The following is a 16443-nucleotide window of genomic DNA, read 5'->3' on the forward strand; positions in this document are numbered from 1 at the left end:
AAAAAAAAAAAAAAAAAAAAAAAAACGAAAAAACAAAAAAGGACACTCCGAGACGATCTTGTCACACCAAGTCGAATCGACTCATTGTCCCCTCTCGTTGTCTGTCTGGTTCGTGACGTAATATTTCATATACACGATATTGTACGATTTGGTGTAAAAAAAAAAAAAAACAAAAAAGAAAAAGGAAAGGTGAAACGCGTTAACCGACAATTTAGAAGCTTCCACGCAGGCTTCCTGTTCTTCCTCTTCTTTCTTCGTCTCGGAGAACAGCATCGGCCCGCAAGACGTTTCGGAAGTATGAGGGCGCAGATGGGATTGTGTTTAATGAAGTTTGGCCCGAGTTGCACCTGCCACTTTCGTGGCATCTCGAAGCGACGCGACGGCCGTTACACTGCCTCGAGCACGGTTCAAGAAATTGGCGGGAACCACGTTCCCAGGCCCACCTCGAAATTCGATCGCGCTTACGCGATTTTCGTGCCGTTTCGTTACCTCAACGCTACACAACTACCGGCGACTAAAAGCATAGAATTTTTTATCGGAGATATCAAAGCGAGGAAAATGAAAAAGCTACCGAGCTTTCAATTTATATATATTTGGCGAAAAATTATTTGAATCTTCGAATATACACTGTTTCTGTGAAATATAAAATTTCTAAGAAAAATCACAAATTGGTGGTTTTGACCATTTTGGTACTTCTGGTGTTAAACCTTATCTCTTGCCTATCAAACCATTCGACAGTACATGTCCGAGAGAAGTTCGGTTATGTCGTTAATGCGACTGTTTCGCCAGAATATATGACACGTACTTTGTTGCAATTTCGTTTGTTGAATTAAATTAAAATTTCGCATATTTGTGGTCGGCAACGGCTCCTATATATTTGCACGATTGCACAATGATGAAATTAATTATTTGAATCTAGCGAGAACTGTCCGCTGCTCCCTGTTGAACGAAAGAAACGCGAGTACCGACCTAACACCGAAATCTAACTAACGAAAGTTCGATCGACGACATTTAATTGCTGTCGACGCGATCGATTTAAAAACTTTTTCAGCGTTTCTCGAAAGTTTCATTCGGCAGGGAAAAATGCGTTCAACGTAGGTACACGACAAGTTTCCGTTCTTCCTTTATTCGCGTAGTGGCTGACGTGCAGGACCAGGTTTTCGAAGATGGTAGCTGCCTCGAGGGCTGCCATCCGTCAAGCAACGTGAAAGGTTCTGCTCCTGTTTGCGGCAATTTAATTACGCCACGGCATCTGGCGATCCGGTGTTCGTTTCCTGGCTCAGCTTCTTTCCTTTCTCTCTCTCTCTCCTCTTTCATCCACCCACTCTAACCGCTAACGCAACCGCAAAACACCGAGAGACACCGGGTGGACTTTTCGGAAACGAAACATCGCCGGCTCGCGGCTCGTTCAATTTCACTTGTTTAAATCGTCGACGGGAGAGAAAGATAACAGCTGCATAAAACGTTGTTTCAAATAAACCGGTGAAACGCGTACAGTCCGCGAACGAGAAGAGAAGTGATCGATCGTTGCGGGGAATGGTGGGTGTCCGAAAGAGGAGGATTATGAAGAAACAACGGTGGAAGTATCGCGCGATTCGTTCGACGGCGAATGCTCTGTTTCTAAGCGGAACAGCTGTTCGACCCCCCTCTTCTGGCCGTCTCCAGGCCGGCAGATCTGCTGGTATATTCGATCTATCTGAAGAAACTATCGTGCGGAGGTGGTTTCGAGAGGGCAACGGCGAAGCTAGGTATACACGAGCAGCTGGATCGAGTAAAAGGACTCGAGAAACTCTCGGTCACGCCTCTCCCTCCCACACTCCCATTTATTGTTCGTATCTAATGCTGCTCTCTTTCGCTTTCGGAGAAATAAGATCTCGACGACGAAATGGCTCCTTCGCCGAGCCGTATTGTCTCAATTCTTAATTGTGCACGACCGCGAGTCAGTTATTATTTTTCCTCCTTGCAAAATTCTCTGCTTCCTCCCGAGGAAGAGAGAGAGAGAGAGAGAGAGAGAGAGAATGTATCAAAAATCTGAAATCTTCTGAAATTCGCTCTCTCAGCCGATCGTTTACAGTTCACGTAGAGAGCACGAAACGTTCTTCAGTGGACAGAGGGCAGCGAGCGTTTAATTTTCTCTCTCCTCCAATGCTCTTGCCCTATCGCACGGAAGGTTAACGCCGGGAAATGACCGAAAGCCGATGTTGCACGCACGGGTACAAAGCGGAGAGGAACATCCTGTGTTAAACGTGCTCTCCTCGGTTGCACACGCCATTTTTCCTGTCGTGGATAAATCAGCTCAATCGTTCTCGTACACAGAGAGCGCAACGATCGGCAAGTTTCTTTTTTTTTCGTATTATTCAATCTTCCGTCAGTTTGCCACAGTCGATGAATTCAAATTATCTTCAAGTCGAGTGTTTGCTGGTTCGAAGGTGAGTTGCAACGATCAAAGTCTGTTCACCATCCACGATTGAACGTGTATATTTCTGTTTGGTCGCCGCGTGGCGTTTATCCTTTCCTCCTGCGGGGGATTCCAGATTTTTGAGAGCATCTGCATTCGGGCAGCTGGCTACCTCCTTCGCCACTTGTCCTCTCGATCTATGAGAAGCGCGATATACAAAACGGGACATTTCCATTTGGAGCAACTGAAAAGACCCGAGATCGGCGGAATTGTGAGAGCAACAGAACGATCAGAGATGGACGAGTACAAACGTTCGAGAAAGGATTGCTCAAGGTTGAGGAAGCACCGAGGCTGAAAAGTCCAGCGGATTCCGAGCGCCGAGTTTACGGGCGACGCAGAAAGGAACCGGAAGGAGCACGCGCCTCGTGATAGGACAGATGACCAAACATGTTGAAATGTATCGAGTTTCCTTGGTAAAGGTGCGTTTATACACCGAGGCCACGCGAAGGATTCTATTTGTTTTCGGCTTCCTTGTGGTAAAGCCGCGCACGTGAAAAGCCAGCTTTGTTTTCTTACGAACGCTCCAGGGTATCTGAGTGTACAGGTGATTACGAACACGTCCCCTTTTGTTCGATCTCTCTCTCTTTCTCTCTGTCTCTCTCTTGCACTCGTCGTCCTTCTTCAGTCGCTCTTCCTTGCTCTTTTTTGCGCACGTACTTGCTTAAACGCTCTGGCGACGGTAGATAAAATTTTCCAGCAGTTTCCGGAGGGACAAGCATCTCTGCCGTGATCAAGAAAAGACGCAATCGCTTTTCCAGAGTCGATTTGCTCGGATATAGTATAGATCGGATTTTCATCACTGGCCGAACGGTTGGACGAGACTTTCGTCGCGGCAGCTTCGTTTGATGTTTGAAAAGATCGGCCGGCCTCGGTGTACGTTACCCGCGATGATGTCGGATGACGTGTCTCGGCCAAGGAGAATTTACCTACAAAAAGAAAAAGGAGGAAGAGCCAACGCCGATCGGGCTGTCCGCCGAGAAGTAACGTTCTGTTCCTTTCTTTCGTTCGGAGCATATGCTGCCAGCTGCTCGCGACGCGCCGGCCAAAGGGTTGAGTCTCGAATTTTCAAATTCCATTCTTCGCGATTTCTCTCCACACACTTCCTCCTCCGTCTTTGTCCGGTGTCTGGCCGTGTCCGTTCGCGGGTCAGCTGTTGATCGTTATTTTCTTTTTCAAACTTGAACGCGTACGTATCCTCGTCCAACGAGGCGTCTGCTTTCCAAATTCGAGCGCCCGAAATGGCGAACGAGAAAATTCTCACGGCAGGCGTTGGAAAAGCGATCGTTTCAAGAGGAAAGAGAAAAGGAAAGGAAAGAATCCGGTAAATCGCTTTTATAACGCATTTAATCCATTAGGGTGTTCAGGCGAGTGGAAAATGATCGGCCCTGTAATCGTCTTCGGTTCGAGTTTGAAAGTCGATTCGGTATTAACTACATCCTGACGCGGAACCCCTGCGGATCGGTTTCTCTCTAATTTTCGACGATGCACTGACGTCACCGCGTTCCCCGTTGCTGTTCCGGTCGGCGTGCTCGGGACCGGAAGCAACGGACTCGTTGGGGAGCGCGGAGCGTTCGAACTGAAAAATCCCCCACGGATATCGATGTTCTCGCGTTTAAACGAGCAGGAAGTTGATACTCCCTCGAGGACTCGACGGTTGCCCTGAGAAACGTGGCAAAGTCTGAAAAGCCACTCGAAGCCACTCGGAGCCACTCGGATGATGTTCGTAATAATACTACCGTTCCGTGAGAAAAAAAGTTCGATAAAAAGGGAAAATAATTTTTGTTTTTTTCTTTTTTCGATTGGAGTACGATAGATACAATTCGACATGCGCGATAAATAACGTTTATCGTGAGTTTCTGAAAAAAAAAAAAAAAAAAAAGAATTCGGACGTTATTCGGTGCTCGAAATGTGGGAATATCGCGAAACGAAATTCTTTAAAGCAATCGCAAAACCTCGGTAATAATCGTTACGGCCGCTGACCATCGTGGTCACGGTGTTCACCTGTCCGTACGTTTGGTCACACTCGAAGCCGCTTTACACGTACACGAACTCACATAAGCTGGTGCGCCCGCATGATCTACGGTGTACTGTGTTTTTTCGCTCGTTTTCTGTAACGGTCGAATTTACCCCCATCGCGTGGAGACCGTGATATATACAGAGCCAGGTACGCTCGTTCGCACTATTTGCAATTGCAATGTTTCGTTTGTTGGCTCGTGTCAATTGTATATGCACGATTGAAATGTGTTAAAAAAAGAAGGATATTTCCAATCGTCGATCCACCTTGTAGTGAAATTTTGACCTTGAACGGGTTCACAACGCAACGCGCCAACCCGTATCGTGACACAATGCCAGTTTTCAAAATTCTGCGAACACCGTGATCCGGTATAAAAACGCGTGAAAATATTGCCAATGGTGCAATTAAAATCGAATGATCATCAAGGATCTGCATCATCAGGCCGGCGTCAGATTATATCGTGATTATTGTTGGAAAAAAATAAAAAAGGGCAATCGCAACGACGCGACGCGGTCAATTTTCAACACGAAAACTTGTTCCTACATCGGCTCTCTCTTTTTCTGCCTGGTCCACCTGCTTTCGAACGATCGTTCTTTTTTCCTTTCGTCGCTGAACGCCGAGCTGCCCGCGAAAATACATACAGAGCACGTATTACTGACGATCCATCGTAGACTGTCCAATAATTCAGGCGTAACTCTTCATGTGATCCGTGTCAGAAAATTTAATTTTTCTTCCAGTCTTTGAGCAAATTATCAAATGGATATTTTAATTATCTGCTTTGGACATTGGACACTATCAACTATCAGCTATCAACTATCGGTCTTTATCGGTCGAAACCAACAACCACAGATAGCATTACCAAAAACACGAGAACGCTAAAAAGATTGTCCGTAAAACGTGGTATCTTACGTTCCACGTGCAAGGAATGACGATGATAAAGAGGAGAGAATGATTTACGAAGGAGGAACCACGGCGCACACTCGCATGCGAGTGTATACCGCGCGATCGTGATCGCTCTATACGTCGTGCTACTTCAGAAAAAAATAAAAGGTAGGCTTTATGGCGCGAGCCTCTTCCCTCTACCCTGGCCCGAAATCGCTTAGCATAATCCGTTGGACGATTCGACGAGGACGAAAGTGCGAGGAGGACGGAGAAGAGACGTGGAGGGGCGCGTGATTGGTAAGCTGAAGAAGGTGAGGAGACCTTGGTGGAACGAGAACGGAACGATGGCAAGTGCGCGCCATTTTCACTGCGCATCCACGTTGGCGCACCAATCAGATTTGAATCCTGGAAGTCGGTGGAAGGGTACCGGACCTCGTGGCTTCGGCAAACGGCGGACTCGAAACAGGCTTCCTCGCCTTGAAGATTCAGCTAGAACGAGTCGGACCGTCGTACGGTGAGGACCAGAGAAGCTCGGTTCTCGTGGCTTGCGTGGGGGAAGAGGCAGCGACGAATTTTCGAGAAGTCTTGACTGAAAAGTCGAAGGAAATCGATCGAAATATCGGAGGAACGGCTCGTCGAGGAACGGCTCGTCGAGGAACAGCGGACGCGCTTGAACGAAGAAAACGGCACGTCATCGAATTTGACTCCGAAATTACCTGTTACATCCGCTTCGAACGCAAACGCTGAAACGGAGAAAAGAAGATCGAGAATAACAGAGTGTTCCCTCGCGAGTTGGTTGCTGGAATTTGTCAAAACATAAGAAGTCTTCGAGATGCTGGCATCTTCGATGTGTCGCGAAGTTCACTTCACAGTGTTGTCCGGCACGACGATGACCTCGCGCGCACCACGCTGTTTGTCCGGCACGACGATGACCTCGCGCGTACCACGTTGCTTGTTCGGCAAGCCGAACTCGAAGGAAACCATGGAAATGCTGCGCGAAGAGCTCCAAATGGAGAGAAGCAAATTCATTAAACGATGGGGCGTCGATCCGCGATCTGGACAAGAGGACAAGGAGAACAGCTGCCAGAGGAAACGGCACGAGCAATCGCCGAAGAAACGAAGCAATCCGTACTCCAGACAAACCAATATTCACGGTGAGTACCGATGATCTTTCGATGATTTTCTACGCTCGAGTAGCGTAAATGGCTTTCTTGTTAATAGTACGTGACTCGGCCGTCACCTGGACAGTTCACGAACAAATTTCTTCATTTCCGTTAAGAAACCATTCTCCATATATTACGATACATTGCTGACAGAAACTGACGAAAATTTTCTCACGAAATCATCACGTAAATAGAATTCTATCGTTTGATACCAGTTGCTTTGCTGTACCGAACAATTTAGCAGCCGTAAATTTCCAAGTGGAACAACGAATCTGGATGTGACGTTTTTCGTGACACGTTTGGAAAAGTGTTCGCAGAGTTCGAAATAAATTTGATAAGCTTTAGTTATGGTGGCGTAGGGTGTCGTGGGTTTTTGGCGGGAAAGCGAGAGCGCTTGGCGAGGAAAGGGAAGGTAGAAGACGCAGGCGCAGGCCAGTCGCGTGGCTCCGACCTGTTTTCTTAGTCTAGCCTCGCTCTGCGTCTCTTCCGCCTTCCCTCCACCCTGTGTCTCTTCTGACCCTACCAAGCTTCTGGTTTTACGCGGCTATCCAGAAACTTTCGACCCTGTCTCGGCTATAACCCACTGTCGCTTTCCAAAACTCACCAGCGTGGGTCCTCTGAAATTTTTCTTTCCCCCTCTTTCTCTTTCTCACTTTCCTCTACTAATATTACATATACATATATACATAGCTCGTTGCATCTTCTCGTCCCGTCGCCGTTTCGTCCATTCACCGCGATCGTTGCCTCCGATTGGTCGTTTCGTTGAAATGAATCGTTCGATTCGTTGAAACGCGTTTCTGCATTGCTAACAACTGACGCAGAATGACCGATCGGTATAAATACCGAAGGCAACATGCAAACGGATAGAAGAAAGACCTAGGAAGCGTGTTCTCTCGCAGGTTGTCGAATGAATCACGCCAATGAGTCACTGGTGTTTGATGGCGGACGAAATACCTGAAGGGCTCCTCTGACTCATCGATGGGCTCCAGTTTTCAAAGAGTAGTACCAACTCGCGATCGCATTCCTTGAATTCCTCGAGCCTAACGCGCACCTAACAACCAGAGTAGCTTTACCCGCGTACACATACGAACGGTCGCCCGCTGCACAATGGATATCATATTTTGTCGGCCAAGTGCGTATTTCGTGTGCGACCGTTAGCGAGTAATATCGTTACTTTAGGATATAATGATCTGATTTCGTTGGATTAACTCTCTGCGAGCTGTAGATTCGCACGTTAGATGTTTTAGGTTTTAGACGCATCAACATCGGGCCGATACTCGCGATAACGAATTCCTGAATTATTCTTCAACCTGAAGCGTTACGAGGAGATGGGTGAAAAGCCAACGGAGCGAGACACTGCAACAAACCCTCTTCCACTAGCACCTGTTAACCTCTGCGGCACCGCTGCGACGACTTCGATGTCTTTTCCCACGATTAAATCAGACCCGCGAACACGCAATACCAACGGGGACCTTTCGAAGGTCGCGCACCACCTGTCGCAATACCTGTCTTCTTACGATCGCATTTGCATTTCCTTTATCCGTCCGTTTCTCGAACGCGAGGAGAGCATATGCAACGCGGGTTCAAAAAATTTCATCCTTCTTTCTCACCTTCTCTTCTTCTTTGCACGTGTTCTTTGCACGTGCAGATCCAATTGAGAACTTTAGATATACATAGCCTCTGGTGTATAGTCACCGAAAATTGTGGTGCGTTTCAAAAAAAAAAAAGAAGGAGGGAGATTTATGGCCTCCCTTTTAAAATCCTCTGGCTGGAAATTCTTCGTTCGATTGAAAAACTTTCAGAAAATAAGGGAGAACGTACCTCGGGGATCCACGCACAAAGGTAATCTCGATCTTTGTTCCCAAATCTTGTCTCGGAACATATGGACAGGTAGACATCGACCTCCTCGATATCGATGTTAAGCTATTCCGCAGGTTTGGGTTAGGCGAGGAAACAGATGTGTTGACAGACGAAATTTTCGAAACGGAGCCGAGGAGCCGGGGACGAAAAGAGAAACCAAAGGACGTTAGTTAAGGAAGCTTGGTTTCGCGCGCCATATGGCAAACCAGTGCTAAAAGCGAGGACGAGAGAAAGGGATCGTCGATGTCCGCGACATATGGCCGCTTCGCCGATTTCTTCCACCTCTTGCACTTGTCATTAACCCTTGATGGAATCAAGTTTCTTAATCTTCGTGCTGTTGATATCCGTCGACGACCGTTTCGCTTTCAGTCCACCTGGATCGGTCGTTTCTTCGAGTGATTATTTCTCAATTTCTTCGTGCAACAAAGAAGAAATCGTCAGTATGACATTATTAACCTCTTGCGCTGGAATGGACATTTTTTGTTCCAAAATTGTAATATTTTTCTCAGTTTTAAGTATATTCAGGTACAAAATAGGCGAAACAAATAGTAAATTTGTTACTTCTCAATAATTTCTATTTAGCGATATTGTACCGACGAGCTCAAAAAGCAGGCGACGAATTATTGTACACGATTTGGTCACTCGTTATGGTCCGCAATCGGTTGCCAGCGCAAGTGGTTAACTTCTTCGTGCCACGCATGTCGAGAATTTTTTGTTTGTTCCAAAATTGTGATATTTTCTCAGTTTTAAGTATATTCAAGTAAAACAAATAGTAAATTTTCAATAATTTTTCAATAATTTTTATTTAGCGATATCGTACCGACGAACTCAAAAAGAAAGCGACGAATTATTGTATACGATTCGGTCACTCGTTATGGTCCGCAATCGGTTGCCAGCGCAACGTGGCCAACGCGAAAATCGTATCTGCTGGGTGAAGAAGAGACGAGAGTTTGAGCAAAAGAGGGAAACAGCATAGGCGCTCAGGTGACTACCTGATCAAAAGTAGGGTGTCCACAAGGCACCGTTTTGTTCGTCCGCGGCTTTTGTTGTGGAAATTTTCGTGCTTCTCGCGTGGTCTGTTCCCCCCCTGTACCACGTTCAACTGCGTCGCAATAAACCGTCCAGCTTTTCAAGCGCGTCGTTCAACATTCTCTTACAACTTATTTTCGAACAAAGACGTCGCAACAGTTTTTATTTGAGATGCCTTGTCCTTTTTTTTCAATGGAGAAACACACGTATTTGCGAAACTACGGATAAATTGATTCGTAGACTCGTGCTTGAAATTTTAATTGAACGTTGCGAAATGTGCATACCGATTCGTAACCTGTCTCGTTTCGTTTGTTACAGATTACTGGCGTGCTCGGAAGGTATGCGAGGTGAATAAAAAGCCGCTTGCTTCGTCGATGGACTCTTCGAAACAGCAGAGCGAAGCGCCGAAAACGCCGAAGACGATGAAGCCATCGAAAACGGCGGCGCAAAAGTGAGGAAGCGGACTTGCATTTAATTGCAATTGGCTGCTTCGTCGTAGCGAGAATATCGGATCGCTATCAGATCTTGTATATTTATTCGTCATTGCTGTTGTATGACATCGTCGTCGTGGTAAATCAATTAATAGGTCGATGTTTGTTAATGTTCGTTAATCATCAGTTAGTTGTTAACTATCATATTTCTGTAGATACATTCTACATTGAGCGATATACATACATACATACATACATATATATATATATATATGTATATGTACATGGATATGTATATGGAGGTTTGAATGAGCTTACTGTTGCAATCAACATAACTAACACTCTTTGTACTCTTTTTCTCTTTGATGTCAACCAAAGAGTCAAAATGATGTATTAGATGTTTTGGCTCAAACGAGACAAGAACATTCTTTCGTCGCAGCCAAAACACGAGAGTAAATGACAGACGTCTTTTAAATTAATCACTAGAGTGAGCCTCATTCTGTTGGTTCTTCGACGAAGCAACAGTGCAGCGCCTCCAAAGAATAACTGAATCAAGCAAACACTCCACCACACTGTTTGTATCTCGTCTTCCGAGATATTGGAGATATTGGAGTCCTATATGATAAAATATATGTATATATATACACATATGTATATACAGCGTGTTCCGTTTAAATGAATACGATGGAATATCCGACAAGGTACTGATGTTATAAAAAAAAAGAATGTACGAATGAAAGTTGCTTAGTTTGGAAAGGAGACGCGGCATGCAAATTATTTTTTTGTCGGTTGAATGGTGGGACAGATTTCAAAGTCAACTATATTTTTTAAAATGGAATCATATGATTTCGAATGTACTGATATCGATAAAAAAAAGTGTTAACCTATTTACTTTCACTTTAATATCATAAAACTTATCGCTTGAAAAACAAGGACAACATAAACATAAGAATACCACTCGTATCTTCCCTTGATAAATTTTGCAAAATTAAGGAAAAAATCTCAGATTAGAATAAGTTTTTCGACATGAATAAGTTAATACTTTTTTTTATAGAGAATGGTTAGATAAATCGATGACTGCATTCGAAGCAACTTTTATTGAAACATATTTTTATAACTCTGAAATATTCTGCCGTTTTCAGTTCAAACGGCATCTTGTATGTACGTATGTCTAATTAATTTAAATTGTAAAAAAATCTCTAGTCACCTAGTTATCTAAGGAAATTAAATAATAAACAACCGTGCTTTCATACATATTCGCTATGGTATATACTCATTTATCCCCTTCCTCCTAATTAAATTAGAATTGATCGTACGTAATTGTTGGGTATTCAACCCACGAAAGTTAAACGGGATCGTCGAAAATTAGGCAGCTGAGCCGTGCAAATGCCAAGTTTGTAACGAACATTTTGTAACATTCACCTGGATTCTAACCATGACGCTCTACATGGCACGCACGTACGGTGAATTACAGGGTGGCTGGAGGTAATGATCGTTATCAAATAAAATTTTAAAACACCAATAAAGGCAAGCTAAAATTCGTACACGTGAAATATTCTAATAGTTTCATCAAATGAACGACTACATTTCGATCAGTATTCAGTATCGCGAAAAAAACGAAACGAAAGATGATCAAAGGGAAAAGGAACGACGTTGACTGCTCGATTTTTTCCTTTGGTATACCCTGTATGGACGCGTGTTCATGAGCACGCGTAACAGTGAGCATTCACTTATCTTCGATGTGGTACGAGCATGGGGGTGGCAGAACACTATACATATATATATATATATATATATATATATATAGTTAATTATAATGCGTGATGCACCGCAGGGTCTTCTACTATGGGGGAACTTTACGAAGCAAGGGGAAGCAGCTGGTTCGTGTTTTTAATGGCTGTCATCCTAGCTGGTTATTTTTTGATAATGGTAACTAATATGGTTGGTTCCTGAGGCTTGTAGGATCGTGTTAAATCCAAACACATCGAGGAAAAGTTCCGACCAGGCTAATGATTTCCGAACCATGACGACATTGCACGAATATTGCCAATTTTTCCACGTTTAATATATTTTCGTTTTCACGTGAAAATTTAATTAAACTAATACTGTTCGGTATTTTTAAATACCGCTGATATTAATCTCTTGCGCTGAAATGACGAGAATTTTTTGTTCCAAAATTGTAATATTTTCTCAGTTTTAAATATATTAAATAATAAAAATTTATTACTTCTCAATAATTTCTATCCAGCGATATCATACCGACGAATTCGAGAAGAAAGCGACAAATTATTGTATACGGTTTGGTCACTCGTTATGGTCCGCAATCAGCGCAAGTGGTTTAAGAGGAACGATATTGACTCTCGCATCGCAGCTTTCCAGTACAATTGGAAACCTAAAACAGGACGTGACCTCATCGCGTTATTGTATCCAAGATCGTTAAGGACCCGGTCGTTGCGATATCCAATTACTTGAGAAAAAGAGAGAAGTGCAAAGCAAACCAAAAAAAAAAAAAAAAGAAGAAAGAAAAGAGAAGGAGCAAAAAGAAGAGAAACGCGCCACAATGGAGACGAAGTAAATTACAGGAAAAAAGAGGAGAAGGCAAGGACAAGGACGACAACGCCAACGGTAGGTCATATTTTCATCTCCTCGTGCTCGTGAAAATCCAGGTGCGCCACTGTGTGTGCGCTTAATGAGCGTTTATCGTTGGTACACGTGTAATGTAGGCCCCGTCGCAACTTTAATTGATCGAATTAGTCGTGGAATCAGCTTACATTGAAGTTACACCTGACCCCGACGAACTTCCGACGAATCGATTTTGATGGATCGTTGGTCCGTGCTCGAAAGATCAAACTCTTTCAGACGATACTGAGGTTAATCGATCATTTTTTACACGCCATCGAGTTCATTAACGGTCATTTCGACGTAGGTCTACTCCTCTCTTTTCTTCCCCACCTTTGTCCACTGCATGATCGAGCGTTTTCTGGCGCGCTAAAAATATTCTTTAACGTTTTTTTTCCTCCTCCCCTTTTTTCGCGTACGTGTTTATTTAATAAATGATATTTCAGGCAAGCACTCGCCGCGTTCAATGACATTAAACGATCGAAAAAAGAAAAACGTGTTTCTCGAAATGTTTAAAAATCGTTTTAACCAGCAAAAAAAAAAAAGAAAAAAAAAAGACGCAACAGACGAATAAATGAAACGAGAGAATAAACGAGTTTCATTCAAGACGAAGATTAATTTTTGGAATAATACGGTAATAAATCATATCAAACGTCTGGAAAAAAAAAGACAAGTTTCTTGAAACGTTCGAGAATTATTATCATACGCGCTGTGGTGGATGGTTTGTCTGGTACAAGGCAAACATTTAACGGACGAATACAGTAGCCGATCAGAAGGGACAGAATGTAAACGAAGCGACAGATACATTGTGGCCGTTTCGTAGAATCGAAGAATAACTAAACGAGGGGGGGAGGTAATGTCCGATGGAAATCCTTCAAATGATGACCACAATAGCGTAACGAACTTGCAGAGTGGCATTTTGCTTTCTAACGGTAGCACGCGCCTGATGTTTTCCTTTCTCCAGGGACCCCGTTGCTCCCTGCATTAACTAATACCCTGCAAACACGCGCGTTGCCAGGGGTGTAACCGACTGCTCTAATTAAAGGACATTCATATCGGATGGACTCCAACCTTCGAACCCTTTTCACTCGTGTTCGCGGAAACTGGTCCGGATGACCAGTTCGCTTTCACACGCGAGGGCCATTTGCCATTTTGTTCGCTCCAGCTTTTTACGTTAACCCATTAATCATCGCGAAACGTCAGGGATTTTGAATCGTGATGCTCTGACTAACTTTGGCAAGATCGGAATATATTCGAGTACCATGAACCCCGAGGGCTTCTCAAATTTTTAACCTTTTACCCGAGCGGATATTTTCGCAAGGGTACAGAGGTATATAAACTACGAATTAAAACATCTGTTAATAAATGATAATAAATCGTCAAGAAAATTTGCTCATACGAATATAATTTTATTCAAGCCAAATATTCATATTCAATTTTTTAATTTAATTATGTGACTCCATATGGAAATTGCGACTCACCCGTTACAAACGAGTGAAAGAATTTTTTATCTTCGAGAATTCGATTTTTTCCTCCAAGATTACCACTCTTTTTTTTTCTAAATTAAAAGCTGAAGGACATTTATACAAAGATACGTAGGCTGCATAGGAGACAAAACGAAAGTTAAACGTAGTGGAGCGCGCAAGAGAGTGCACGTGTCGATTCTTGGAAAGGAAGTGGGAATTACAGGGAAAAGAAAAAAAAAAGAAAAAAAAGAAATGAGGAAATTAACCCGCTTCTTGTACGTGTCCATAGACTGGACGTCTATACGATGACGGTCCACATGGTGCACGATGCGAAGCTGCACTCGAGGTACATCTTAACGATTGATAGCGATAGTAATTCTGTCGACGCTCCGAGGAACGAGCGGGTTGAATGCCACATAAATCCGTCGATCGCACGAGAGAGTTCGAGAATGGCGCTCGAGAATTAAACAAGAAACGATGCGAAATGTCACGTCGTTGAATCGACGCAGATGGCTTTACGTTTCTTTAAAAAAAAAAAAAAAACGTCGCGTAAATAGCTGTTAGCTCGAAACTCGCAGTTACGATAAATTAAATGCTGATTACGAGAGAGAAGACTTCAGGAACAGATTTGCTGCAAATAAATCACAAAGGAAACGCGGACAGAGGCAGGATGAACGAAAAATCGTGCGGAGAGAGAACGACGATTTTTAGTCCCGATGAAATTTCAACCGGGCCGATTTCCCTTCCCTCCCCCGCCCACGATTTCGTTTCGTCGGTTCGATTCGCCCGGTTATAGTTATAGTTACGAGATGCAAGTACGTTTGCAGCGGTGTGGTTCGACGGCAGATGTCCCACGGGAACCGAGTTCTCTGTCCGATGGACCAAGACTCACCGCAAAAACTGATCGACCGTATTGAACCGTGCGGAGTTACGATCTACCGAGAAACGATCCGAGGAGACCCCGTCGTCTCACGATAGTCTTCTTGGGAGAATCACCGTTGCGAATTCGATCGGAGCAGCGACCACAGAATCCTCGAAATCCTCATTCTCCCACAGCCATGGTTGCCAATCACCTCCGGTGATTACCGACGACCGAGACTCTTCTTCGAGCGTCTCTTCCATTTGTCTAGCGATAAATGCAAAGCGCAGAATTTCCGCGAAACCGGAAGAAAAAAAAAAAAAGGAAAGAAAACGAGGCGAAAGACGAGTGGAAAGAAAGGAATAGACACGGCTGTGGTTAACGCCTTGCTAGGGAGGAGGGGGTAAGGTTTTCGAGGGGATCGTTCGGCAGGATGCCTCGCCTAGATCCTGTCTGGAGGCCGAAGCGAGGCCCTTCGAACCGTGAAATCACTTCCACCCTGAATATAAAGAGCGAAAACGCGAGTGTCCGTTTGTGTTTCGCCCGTTCCGTTCCACCGCCTTCGGGATTGTCTTGGAAATCGTTAAGCGCCCGCTAGTCTTCTTCCCTTCGTGCACCGAAGCCATCGCTCGTGCATCGTCCAAGGCTCACGAAAATGACTCTTCCATCCCCGGGTAATTTAAAGTAATCGCCGCTTGGCACTTGGCGCTTCGTCTCTCGCTGAAACGTACACCTCGCATTTCAGAGATATACCGTACTATTAGCGTGGCATTCGACGATGCGTTATTACGAATGCCTAAGAAGCAACGAGCAGAACACACTTACGATACACTTAAAATTCCACGTCGTGGCAGTTAGCGAGCGTCCATTATCACGGGGAAGAGGGGACAGGGCTTCGGAGACAGTTTTCGATCGCTGGCTCGAAAGTGCAGCACCGCTCTCTCAGATAAGCGGTAACGGAACACGGCCGATGACTACGAGATCCAGGCGTTTTAAATTTATCGCGAAACAGCGAGACATCCTTCCGCCAGGTCCCCGCTAATGTACCTCGCGAGCTCTTAAACGCGAGATACGCGTTTTTACGTCCTGCGCGTTGAAGAGTTCCGCGAGTACCGCGTTAACTCTCTTGCGCTGGAATGACGCGCCACGTACGTCGAGAATTTTTTGTTCCCAGATTATACTACTTTCTCAGTTTCAAATATATTTAATTAAGACAAAATAAGCAAAACAAATAATAAATTCATTGCTTCTCAATTATTTTCTATCCAGCGATGTCGTACCGACGAGTTCAAAAAGAAAGCGACGAATGATCGTATACGGTTCGGTCACTCGTTATGGTCCGCAATCAGTTGCCAGCGCAAGTGGTTAACCTCTTGCGCTGGAATGACGTGCCACGCACGTCGAGAATTTTTTCGTTTGTTCGAAAATTGTAATATTTTCTCAGTTTTAAGTATATTAAATTAAAACAAAGTAGACAAAACAAATAATAAATTCATTGCTTTTCAATTATTTTCTATCCAGCGATGTCGTACCGACGAGTTCAAAAAGAAAGCGACGAATGATCGTATACGGTTCGGTCACTCGTTATGGTCCGCAATCGATTGCCAGCGCAAGTGAATAACCTCTTGCGCTGGAATGACGTGCCACGCACGTCGAGAATTT

At 44.3% G+C, this 16443-nt stretch overlaps 1 protein-coding gene and 1 long non-coding RNA gene across 3 annotated transcripts in view; one reads left to right on the top strand and one right to left on the bottom strand.

Moving 5' to 3' along the window:
• Positions 1–16443, bottom strand: part of LOC122528587 — a 44303-nt gene that overhangs the window by 14091 nt on the left and 13769 nt on the right. The window lies entirely within an intron of this gene.
• LOC122528582 lies at positions 5773–11097 on the top strand. Of its 2 annotated transcripts, XM_043653870.1 has the most exons (3): positions 5774–6228; positions 6268–6508; positions 9725–11097. In XM_043653870.1, exons 1-3 carry the CDS (start codon positions 6187–6189, stop codon positions 9859–9861), a joined length of 420 nt encoding a protein of 139 aa, XP_043509805.1. In that variant the 5' UTR covers positions 5774–6186; the 3' UTR covers positions 9862–11097. The 2 variants fall into 2 exon arrangements, with proteins under 2 accessions (XP_043509804.1, XP_043509805.1); XM_043653869.1 differs by having other exon boundaries at positions 5773–6508.

Source organism: Frieseomelitta varia, unplaced genomic scaffold, assembly GCF_011392965.1.
Source record: "Frieseomelitta varia isolate USP_RPSP 00005682 unplaced genomic scaffold, Fvar_1.2 scaffold_252, whole genome shotgun sequence".
In the NCBI taxonomy this organism is placed as follows: domain Eukaryota; kingdom Metazoa; phylum Arthropoda; class Insecta; order Hymenoptera; family Apidae; genus Frieseomelitta; species Frieseomelitta varia.

Excerpts from the sequence above, each read along its gene's own strand:
- LOC122528582 (XM_043653869.1), top strand. The coding sequence starts at position 6,187 with ATGCTGGCATCTTCGATGTGTCGCGAAGTTCACTTCACAGTGTTGTCC. Across the intron at positions 6,509-9,724 it reads CAGACAAACCAATATTCACG|ATTACTGGCGTGCTCGGAAG; the intron begins GTGAGTACCGAT and ends CGTTTGTTACAG.